The sequence below is a fragment of the Diorhabda sublineata genome, chromosome 8 (genome assembly GCF_026230105.1).
Source record: "Diorhabda sublineata isolate icDioSubl1.1 chromosome 8, icDioSubl1.1, whole genome shotgun sequence".
Lineage (NCBI taxonomy): Eukaryota > Metazoa > Arthropoda > Insecta > Coleoptera > Chrysomelidae > Diorhabda > Diorhabda sublineata.
The window spans coordinates 30,992,513-31,004,870 of NC_079481.1; the positions used below are offsets into that span (position 1 = coordinate 30,992,513).

Below are 12,358 nucleotides of genomic sequence, written 5' to 3' on the forward strand. Positions count from 1 at the left end.
TTTGAAAGCAAGATCATTAAAATCCATCCATTTTTCGATTTTCTAGAGCCAACCTAACCTAACTTAACCTAACCTAACCTAACCAAAAAACCAGGTGACTGCGAAAGTGTATAATCAATGACGTTCTTTTATAATGGTGTCTCTGGGATGTTCACGTGACGATCACGCACTGATCATTGTTTTGGTTTACTATTTTTCTTCGATAAATTGTATAACAGGCTCCCATATTACCATTTCCACAGCCTTCTACGGCTTGGGCGGGTAGTCACTTTATAGATTTCCATTTATTCGGATCCTTGGGGAAATTTTTGCCTGATATTTGTCTAGAATGCAACAATCTTTGAAGCTTTTTAGCTTTGCAACTGACAAACTTAAAAAGGTGCGTGCGTATCGATTTATGTGACGTTCTTATATAATGGTGTCTCTGGGATGTTCACGTGACGATCACGCACTGATCATTGTTTTGGTTTACTATTTTTCTTCGATAAATATTCATTATTCATTTTTTTATGTAAATTGCGAAAAAAAAAAAATATACGAACTTGATTCCACGACGTCAGAAACAGTTACGAAGGATTATGTGTAGAAAGTAATTTTTTTTTGCATTTAAAGTCATGAAACTGTAAAAAATATCTATTTTTTTTAATTTTCGTATTTTTTTTTATAAATCCGCCGTAAAATGGAACATTTTCAGACCAAGATCATTAAAATCTATCCATTTTTCGATTTTCTAGAGCCAACCTAACCTAACCTAACCTAACCTAACCAAAAAACCAGGTGACTGCGAAAGTGTATAATCAATGACGTTCTTATATAATGGTGTCTCTGGGATGTTCACGTGACGATCACGCACTGATCATTGTTTTGGTTTACTATTTTTCTTCGATAAATATTCATTATTCATTTTTTTTATGTAAATTGCGAAAAAAAAAATATACGAACTTGATTCCACGACGTCAGAAACAGTTACGAAGGATTATGTGTAGAAAGTAATTTTTTTTTTGCATTTAAAGTCATGAAACTGTAAAAAATATCTATTTTTTTTAATTTTCGTATTTTTTTTTATAAATCCGCCGAAAAATAGAACATTTTGAGACCAAGATCATTAAAATCCATCCATTTTTCGATTTTCTAGAGCCAACCTAACCTAACCTAACCTAACCTAACCTAACCAAAAAACCAGGTGACTGCGAAAGTGTATAATCAATGACGTTCTTTTATAATGGTGTCTCTGGGATGTTCACGTGACGATCACGCACTGATCATTGTTTTGGTTTACTATTTTTCTTCGATAAATAGTATAACAGGCTCCCATATTACCATTTCCACAGCCTTCTACGGCTTGGGCGGGTAGTCACTTTATAGATTTCCATTTATTCGGATCCTTGGGGAAATTTTTGCCTGATATTTGTCTAGAATGCAACAATCTTTGAAGCTTTTTAGCTTTGCAACTGACAAACTTAAAAAGGTGCGTGCATATCGATTTATGTGACGTTCTTATATAATGGTGTCTCTGGGATGTTCACGTGACGATCACGCACTGATCATTGTTTTGGTTTACTATTTTTCTTCGATAAATATTCATTATTCATTTTTTTATGTAAATTACGAAAAAAAAAATATACGAACTTGATTCCACGACGTCAGAAACAGTTACGAAGGATTATGTGTAGAAAATAATTTTTTTTTTGCATTTAAAGTCATGAAACTGTAAAAAATATCTATTTTTTTTAATTTTCGTATTTTTTTTTATAAATCCTCCGTAAAATGGAACATTTTCAGACCAAGATCATTAAAATCCATCCATTTTTCGATTTTCTAGAGCCAACCTAACCTAACTTAACCTAACCTAACCTAACCTAATCTAACCTAACCTAACCTAACCTAACCTAACCAAAAAACCAGGTGACTGCGAAAGTGTATAATTAATGAAAATTGTTTCAACAACAACTTCATATCTTGGCGACAAGCCGACATAGTGAAAAAATGTACAAAATAAGCTAGAATAATCTTAAAATTTATTTATTGTGGATATAAATCGATTTAAAAGAAGAAATGATTCCGTTAAAGTCTATAAAAGGCGTCATTGATTCGAAAACTATAAATCTACCGCCTCCACTTTATCTACCAGATTTAGTACCGTGCGAAACTACTGTTTTATTTTTTTTTTATAATGATATATTCAATTTAAAAAACAAACGGTTGATTTCGTTCATATTAGAAACGTTTGTTTCAATTTCAAAACAACTCGTGAGAACACAAAGACAAAACGACATTTATTTTTTTAATCTTCACGATTTAATCTCCCATGGTCGACACACATTTATATAATGGCGCCGAGAAAGTGGCTTCCCCAAGAGATTTTCTGAATAATGTTTTTTAACTGATTTATGAGTTAAAAAATGTCGATTTAATTACATATATAAAAGTATTTACAAACAAGATTCTAACCTAACTTTGTTCAATTATCAAATACGCGCGTTATTTAAAAAAAAAAAATTGTTTCGTACTCAAATATTTAAATATTTTCGTAAACAACGTGTTTACGTAGTTTTAAGAAAATGTAATATTCTTATCACGCGCTACATTAATTATTTTTATTGTCAAGGACATCGAGTAATTTATGAAGCTCATTTACAGCGCCATCTATACAGCAAAGTCATCAAATTCGCGATTTATTACCGAATAATTCCACTGTTTATAAAATTTGATACCCAACTACTTGATTTTCTAACTGAAACAACGTGCAAAATTTTGTAAATATTCCAGAGATTAAAATAATCATTAAAATATTATTTAATTCTATTTATCGCTTTCTGTTTACCTCCTATCGAACCAATTAATCTTGTTCCAGTATTTTTTGCTATTTACCCATTCCGTTTCCTTCCGGAACTGCCTATTCTCTTCCTTAACTGATCCGGTCCTCGTTCATCCTCGGTACGCGTCCAAACTGCGATAACGTCTTCATCGGTGCAAATATTGCGAATTGTGGAAACGATTCGGGTTCAAATTTATGTAATTATACATCAAATTCCATCGACTAGCGATAATGTGCGTTATTTTAGAAGGGAAAACGTTTTTTTCTTCTCCGTTTCGTCATTAAATAACGCTACATAATAGTATTTATAGTTTGACGTTTTTTCGCGCTTCGGAGCCGCTTCATCACAAGCACACCGTTTCGTTAATTGTCGATTGAACTTCAGTGTGAAATAATACAGTCAAGTTTCATCTATTATCACGTATCGACGTTAAAATTAGAGTTTATTACGATTCAACATCTTCAAACGCTACTAGGAATCATCAAATTGTTGTTTTCGATATGTCTGGCACGTCATCTTCACTTCACGGTACTCCGAAACTATTTTTTTATATTTGTATGACAGCTGTCAAAAAGTGTCGGATAATAGTCGTATGACAGCTGTCAAAAAGTGTCTTTTTAAGGTTAGGACTAATTGAAAAAGGTTATTTACCATTCCAACATTATATTTTTACTCGAAAAAACGGAAACAGTTGAAATTAAACTCTGAAGACGATAATTTTGTTATCGAAACGTGCGTTGAATAATATCTGCAGTTTTGTAACTTGGTTTTAATTAAAAAAATTTCGAACGCACTTTTCAATGGTCTAAACTAACAGTTTATAATATTAAACAAAATGTTTTTAGGTTAATTTATTTTTGAGATACAGTATTGAATAAATATTGTCGTCGGTTTGAATTTTTTCATTCGTTTTTTGTTCTGTAACCTCGAAAAAGACAATAAAAGTAAAAAACAGATACAAATTTTTCGTCGGCATAGGCAGCCATTATAAATTATGATAAAAAAAAAATTGCCGATCCCTGCGGCACGCCCCAACTAATTGTATTAAAACTACAAACAATAATTAATTTCATACATCAAAATATTGTATACAACCTTGAATCTTACAGCACTGGACTGGCTGTTAACAAAAAAAAAATTATTCATTCATATACACAGTTCGCTTTCAGTCTCTGAGGACGATAACTTGGTGATCGAAACGCGCGTCAGACAGTTTAAACAGTGTGTTCATTATGAATATCACAAACGGCGCCAGAAATTCCAACTTAAGAACCACGTTTCCAGTGGTGCTTTGTCGTTGAGGTCTACTTCATCACTTCGCTCGATTCCTTGTCTCAATTACCATTTCTAGGGAATTTCATCCCCTTTTTTCTTGTTTGTCGTGTTTCTTAATCCATCAGCGAGGTATTGTCTTCTGTAGTGTGTAAAAACAGTGATCAGAACGACGTGGAAAAAGATATTGAAGATATTGATGACGATATTAACGCAATCGAAAGTTAAAAGTACATTTAATCAAATTTTTAAGGTGCCTGGTAAGCAATTAACCTCAAAATTTACAAAACCTCATACAAATTTGTCCTTTCTATTGTATTTTGAGTTTGTTTATGATCTATGAACAGCAGATGTAGTTATATATTTTGGATTATTGCTTTCTATTTGTTTTAAAGGTAAAAATCTGGTTAGCACCACTTGAAAACCAACTTGATATTCCTCGACTCCTTGGTTTTGAAATGGTCTCAATTTGTTCCTAATTACCCTGACCAAAACTTTGTAGGTCGTCTGGGAAGATCTCTTCTTCCAAAATTACTGGATGATCGTCTTCTAAGGTGTCCAATCGCTCTTTGGTGTTTGCTTTTTGTTAGTTTCATCTTCTGGTGAAGGTTTCTTGTATACAACGTTGTTTCGATCATCTGGGAAGATCTCTTCTTCCAAAATTACTGGATGATCGTCTTCTAAGGTGTCCAATCGCTCTTTGGTGTTTGCTTTTTGTTAGTTTCATCTTCTGGTGAAGTTTTCTTGTATACAACGTTGTTTCGATCATCTGGGAAGATCTCTTCTTCCAAAATTACTGGATGATCGTCTTCTAAGGTGTCCAATCGCTCTCTGGTGTTTGCTTTTTGTTAGTTTCATCTTCTGGTGAAGGTTTCTTGTATACAACGTTGTTTCGATCATCTGGGAAGATCTCTTCTTCCAAAATTACTGGATGATCGTCTTCTAAGGTGTCCAATCGCTCTCTGGTGTTTGCTTTTTGTTAGTTTCATCTTCTGGTGAAGGTTTCTTGTATACAACGTTGTTTCGATCATCTGGGAAGATCTCTTCTTCCAAAATTACTGGATGATCGTCTTCTAAGGTGTCCAATCGCTCTTTGGTGTTTGCTTTTTGTTAGTTTCATCTTCTGGTGAAGGTTTCTTGTATACAACGTTGTTTCGATCATCTGGGAAGATCTCTTCTTCCAAAATTACTGGATGATCGTCTTCTAAGGTGTCCAATCGCTCTTTGGTGTTTGCTTTTTGTTAGTTTCATCTTCTGGTGAAGGTTTCTTGTATACAACGTTGTTTCGATCATCTGGGAAGATCTCTTCTTCCAAAATTACTGGATGATCGTCTTCTAAGGTGTCCAATCGCTCTCTGGTGTTTGCTTTTTGTTAGTTTCATCTTCTGGTGAAGGTTTCTTGTATACAACGTTGTTTCGATCATCTGGGAAGATCTCTTCTTCCAAAATTACTGGATGATCGTCTTCTAAGGTGTCCAATCGCTCTTTGGTGTTTGCTTTTTGTTAGTTTCATCTTCTGGTGAAGGTTTCTTGTATACAACGTTGTTTCGATCATCTGGGAAGATCTCTTCTTCCAAAATTACTGGATGATCGTCTTCTAAGGTGTCCAATCGCTCTCTGGTGTTTGCTTTTTGTTAGTTTCATCTTCTGGTGAAGGTTTCTTGTATACAACGTTGTTTCGATCATCTGGGAAGATCTCTTCTTCCAAAATTACTGGATGATCGTCTTCTAAGGTGTCCAATCGCTCTCTGGTGTTTGCTTTTTGTTAGTTTCATCTTCTGGTGAAGGTTTCTTGTATACAACGTTGTTTCGATCATCTGGGAAGATCTCTTCTTCCAAAATTACTGGATGATCGTCTTCTAAGGTGTCCAATCGCTCTCTGGTGTTTGCTTTTTGTTAGTTTCATCTTCTGGTGAAGTTTTCTTGTATACAACGTTGTTTCGATCATCTGGGAAGATCTCTTCTTCCAAAATTACTGGATGATCGTCTTCTAAGGTGTCCAATCGCTCTCTGGTGTTTGCTTTTTGTTAGTTTCATCTTCTGGTGAAGGTTTCTTGTATACAACGTTGTTTCGATCATCTGGGAAGGTTTCTTCTTCCAAAATTACTGGATGATCGTTTTCTAAGGTGTCCAATCGCTCTTTGGTGTTTACTTTTTGTTCGTTTCATGTTCTGGGGAAGTTTTCTTTTTTCTTTATTCACAAACTTTCCTTTTATTGTTCCAGTTCCTCTTCCTCTTTTTTGGTATTCTCCATTTGCTTGTTTTTTGCCTCTACCATATCTTCTTTTGTTTTGCTACGTTTATTTTTCCATATAAAATATTATTTATTCATAACGAGAATAGAGAAACGTCGAAATTGTTGTATTCCATGTAATTGTGCTGGGTATGAAATAATCGAAAGTAAATTTCTACGCCTCCTACGATTGCACCTTGTGTATCCATCCACCTGCCTTCATACGTTTTCGATTAACGCAACCGTACGAACGTTGAATCGACTCGTAATGGCGTTGGTGAAAGAATGATCCGGAGAATTGGTAAAATCGAAGAGGTGGTGGGCTCGTGTTTGTTTGTTGTGGTCTCGATTATCGTCTTCACCTGTTTCCGTCTACCGACAGAATCTGTAGAAGCTTCGTAGCGATCGAGCGGACAAAAATTTTACCGATTTCGAGATATTTAGTTCGTAAAATAAAATGAAATGTTTATTGGACGGTTTTTGGTGGTTCTAATGAGAGTTGTTGCAATTTTTTTAGTGATTGTGTAGTAAAAACTTTTTAAAATAAAAACACAATGTGTAGCAGAGTGCAAATTACGGAACTTATGGATAAACTCCATTCGGTATGTTATGTTGGATTTATTTAAATAATTTAATTGAATGTTTGGAAATGGGGTCACGAAAAAGTGGATATTTTCAGTACTTTTCAATATTTTTTTCGGGAATTTAAGATGAAAATGAGACCTAAGTTTGAAAAACAAAAATTTTTTGTTCTAAAAAAACTCGTAAATCCCCCGATTTGTCTTCAAAAAATCGCACTTGAAGATTTTTTTCGAAAAATGTTTTTTATTTCGGAAATTATATAAAAAAAAACAATTAAACGAAAATATATCTTTATTTGCCATTCTAAGACAGTTAATAACTTAATTCGAGGGGCCCTAGCTTCTCAACTCAACTCGTAAATTTATGCCAACGTCTCTAATTAGGTCTGGGACGATTCCAAGGCAATTGAAAGATAATTCTCGCAGTCCCAAAATCTTGTAACCATAACTTTTTTAATGTTTTCGTGACATTGCTTTTTTTTGCACGAACTCTCCTTTCTAATGTCACTCAATAGAATCTCTTTCGGACGTCGAAGGTTCAAACTATTGAAAAATAAATCAGGAACGTACTACAATGGATCATTTTTGAGATATAGTGTTTCAAATTTGAAGTATTGAAAATTGTTGGTTCCTAATGTAATCTTAAAATCGTACAGACCAAAATACTTGAAATATTCAGTTGATATTTCAAAGAAGTACGTTCAAAGGTTCAAACTATTAGAAAATTAATCAGGAACGTACTACAATGGATCATTTTTGAGATATAGTGTTTCAAAGTTGAAGTATCGGAAATTGTTGGTTCCTAATCTATTCTTAAAATCGTAAAAACCAAATTACTTGAAATATCAAGTTAATATTTCAAAGAAGTACGTTCAAAGGTTCAAACTATTAGAAAATAAATCAGGAACGTACTACATTCGATGGTTTTTGAGATAAAGAGCCTCAAACTTGAAGTATTTAAAATTGTTGGTTCTTAATGTATTGTTAAAATCGTAGAGACCAAAATACTTGAAATATCCAATTGATATTTCAAAGAAGTACGTTCAAAGTATTAAAAAATAAATCAGGAACATACTACATTGGATAGTTTTTGAGATACAGAGCTTCAAAGTTGAAGTATCGAAAATTGTTGGTTCCTAATGTATTCTTAAAATCGTACAGACCAAAATACTTGAAATATCCAGTTAATATTCCAAAGAAGTACGTTCAAAGGTTCAAACTATTAGAAAATTAATCAGGAACGTACTACAATGGATCATTTTTGAGATATAGTGTTTCAAAGTTGAAGTATCGGAAATTGTTGGTTCCTAATCTATTCTTAAAATCGTAAAAACCAAATTACTTGAAATATCAAGTTAATATTTCAAAGAAGTACGTTCAAAGGTTCAAACTATTAGAAAATTAATCAGGAACGTACTACAATGGATCATTTTTGAGATATAGTGTTTCAAAGTTGAAGTATTGAAAATTTTCGGTTCTTAATGTATTGTTAAAATCGTACAGACGAAAATACTTGAAATATCCAATTGATATTTCAAAGAAGTACGTTCAAAGTATTAAAAAATAAATCAGGAACGTACTACATTGGATAGTTTTTGAGATACAGAGCTTTAAAGTTGAAGTATCGAAAATTGTTGGTTCCTAATGCATTCTAAAAATCGTAAAAACCAAATTACTTGAAATATCAAGTTAATATTTCAAAGAAGTACGTTCAAAGGTTCAAACTATTGAAAAATAAATCAGAAACCTACTACGTTGGATCGTTTTTGAGATACAGTGCTTCAAAGTTGAAGTAACGAAAATTGTTGGTTCCTAATGCATTCTTAAAATCGTACAGACCAAAATACTTGAAATATTCAGTTGATATTCCAAAGAAGTACGTTCAAAGGTTCAAACTATTAGAAAATTAATCAGGAACGTACTACAATGGATCATTTTTGAGATATAGTGTTTCAAAGTTGAAGTATCGGAAATTGTTGGTTCCTAATCTATTCTTAAAATCGTAAAAACCAAATTACTTGAAATATCAAGTTAATATTTCAAAGAAGTACGTTCAAAGGTTCAAACTATTAGAAAATAAATCAGGAACGTACTACATTCGATGGTTTTTGAGATAAAGAGCCTCAAACTTGAAGTATTGAAAATTGTTGGTTCTTAATGTATTGTTAAAATCGTACAGACGAAAATACTTGAAATATCCAATTGATATTTCAAAGAAGTACGTTCAAAGTATTAAAAAATAAATCAGGAACGTACTACATTGGATAGTTTTTGAGATACAGAGCTTCAAAGTTGAAGTATCGAAAATTGTTGGTTCCTAATGTATTCTTAAAATCGTACAGACCAAAATACTTGAAATATCCAGTTAATATTCCAAAGAAGTACGTTCAAAGGTTCAAACTATTAGAAAATTAATCAGGAACGTACTACAATGGATCATTTTTGAGATATAGTGTTTCAAAGTTGAAGTATCGGAAATTGTTGGTTCCTAATCTATTCTTAAAATCGTAAAAACCAAATTACTTGAAATATCAAGTTAATATTTCAAAGAAGTACGTTCAAAGGTTCAAACTATTAGAAAATAAATCAGGAACGTACTACATTCGATAGTTTTTGAGATAAAGAGCCTCAAACTTGAAGTATTGAAAATTGTTGGTTCTTAATGTATTGTTAAAATCGTACAGACCAAAATACTTGAAATATCCAATTGATATTTCAAAGAAGTACGTTCAAAGTATTAAAGAATAAATCAGGAACGTACTACATTGGATAGTTTTTGAGATACAGAGCTTCAAAGTTGAAGTATCGAAAATTGTTGGTTCCTAATGTATTCTTAAAATCGTACAGACCAAAATACTTGAAATATCAAGTTAATATTCCAAAGAAGTACGTTAAAAGGTTCAAACTATTAGAAAATTAATTAGGAACGTACTACTTTGGATAGTTTTTGAGATACAGTGCTTCAAAATTGAAGTATCGGAAATTGTTGGTTTCTAATCTATTCTAAAAATCGTAAAAACCAAATTACTTGAAATATCAAGTTAATATTTCAAAGAAGTACGTTCAAAGGTTCAAACTATTAAAAAATAAATCAGGAACGTACTACAATGGATCGTTTTTGAGATACAGTGTTTCAAAGTTGAAGAATCGAAAATTGTTTGTTCCTAATGTATTCTTAAAATCGTACAGACCAAAATACTTGAAATATCAAGTTGATATTTCAAAGAAGTACGTTCAAAGGTTCAAACTATTAAAAAATAAATCAGGAACGTACTACAATGGATCGTTTTTGAGATACAGTGTCTCAAAGTTGAAGTATCGAAAATTGTTGGTTCCTAATGTATTCTTAAAATCGTACAGACCAAAATACTTGAAATATCCAGTTAATATTCCAAAGAAGTACGTTAAAAGGTTCAAACTATTAGAAAATTAATCAGGAACGTACTACGTTGGATCGTTTTTGAGATACAGAGCTTCAAAGTTGAAGTATCGAAAATTGTTGGTTCATTCTATTTTTAATTTGTGTTAATCCTATTATTCAATTGATAAGAATAAAAACTACTTGTCAACATCTATAGATAATTTCATATTAATTTTTTTTCCAATATAAACAACAGAAATTCGGAATATTAGTTGGATTAATTAATTACATAACCTAATCTAACTATATATGATACAAATTTGAATATTTTTGAAAACAGTAGTAGGTTTTTCGACTTTACAAAATAATTTTCAAGATAAATCAATACTGCGTTGAATTTTAAATCAGGATTATCCTCAATAAGATTTATGTCACCACAAAGAATCCTACTAACGTCACGTGCTTATTGGATAACATGAAAATCAGCTTATTATTGACATAATTGTATATTTTTCAACATTACTTTCATTTTTAAATTCACAATGCTCGATTGTTAAATTTATTTATACTAGAATATAAATCTAGTAGTCCATAAAATTATTTTTATCCTGATATTACATTATTAAATCTGGTGCGTATCGGTTCGGTTTGGTTCGATGCAATTCTTAACCAGATTCCCCCGATTGTGGCCGTTTTTGCTCGAAAATTCGTCGAAAAACAGTCGCTATGAACTTGCCCTGCAGATGGAACGATCTGTGGTTTCTTTGGATCCCGTTCTCCATGGTTATGGTTTTGTTTCAAGTCTGCTGGCTCTCCCACTTTGTGGACATTTCAGGAGCCGTCACCTCGTCTGATCCACCACGATGCCAATCTTCAAAAATCGGAATATCCCAGAGAAAACCGAAAATGAGTGGAGTAGCGAAGCGTCCCACCAGATCTTATTCATTGTCGCTTCAAGATAGCGCCAGACCACATCCAGTATCGCTTTCGATGAACACGTTGGGTTGGGAAACATTGGAAGGCACTTGGAGGAATGCGATTCGAAAGCCATGCGGTTGTAGAGTGCTCAAACAGCTCGATCGATGAATCTAGTGAATCTAGAGATGTGCCTTTGAGTACATCTGCAGCGGAAAGAAGATTTAGAGAAGTTGGTCTATTTGGAAGGATAAAAGTGAAGAAACATGATGTTTTATGGGTCCAAGAAGAAGATTTTGGGACCATTTGGAGTTTGAGGTGTGTCGCTGAAGGATTTCTTTGATACCGGCAACGAGAAGTTTCCGGAGAGGTGGTAGGATGGGATTTACCGAAAAGAAAGTATCTAATTATCGATCAAAACAAAATATTCGACGTAAATTTTGCTGATTAATATTTAAACAGTTACAAATTCGAGATACTTGTTTGAGAAGGTTCGTTTCGATAAACAATTCAAATGGAATTGAGACACCACATTAGAAATGAACGGAAATGCCGTCAAATGGTACCGGAATGGTTTCGAAATCTTTGCCCACCAAGTGCGGGAACGGAAAATAATCCGAGGGGGCTAAATCTGGCGAATAGAGCAATCAAATTCGTCAATTTTGGCCAAATCGATCGTTTTTGTTTGATTTCTTCGCCGAAACGTTGCAATTAGTTTCCATTATAATAGTTTATCCTTTTTCAAGATAACGAAATGAAAATTATCCCAAAAAACCGACGCAGCGATCTTGTCTGCAGATGGAACGATCTGTACTTCCTTTGGAACCGGTTCTTCCTTTTCAATCCATTGTTTTGATGGTTTTTCCTTTTCTTTTCGGGTGTAAAGTGATGGATCCACGTTTCTCAAGACCAAATTTTCGATTTTTCGATTTTTCGATTATCCAGTGGGATTTTCTTCAATATTCGTCATCTCATTTGGTCGACCACTCATTTTACTGTTGGTGGCTGCCAAACTGAACAACGTGGAAACAAAAAGACTTTAAAAAAGAAGAACTAACCAATAACTTGATACATATTATCAATGAAAAGTTTTATGAAGGCTCAAAGAATGAGCCGATTGGGTGTTGTACTAAGAGGAAGCTAGATTTGCAACCAGGGTCATTGAATGCAGTTTTGG

At 33.1% G+C, this 12,358-nt stretch overlaps 1 protein-coding gene across 7 annotated transcripts in view; it reads left to right on the forward strand.

Moving 5' to 3' along the window:
- Positions 1 to 12,358, forward strand: part of LOC130447782 (disheveled-associated activator of morphogenesis 1) — an 80,140-nt gene that overhangs the window by 26,624 nt on the left and 41,158 nt on the right. Inside the window, exon 1 of one of the 7 annotated variants that reach the window (XM_056784789.1) lies at positions 6,388 to 6,926. The exons of the other annotated variants lie outside the window; for them this stretch is intronic. Within the exon in view, the coding sequence (XP_056640767.1) occupies positions 6,879 to 6,926 (48 nt within the window). The 5' untranslated portion in view covers positions 6,388 to 6,878. Of the gene's footprint in view, positions 1 to 6,387; positions 6,927 to 12,358 lie in introns of those variants that run through there. 7 annotated transcript variants of the gene reach the window in all.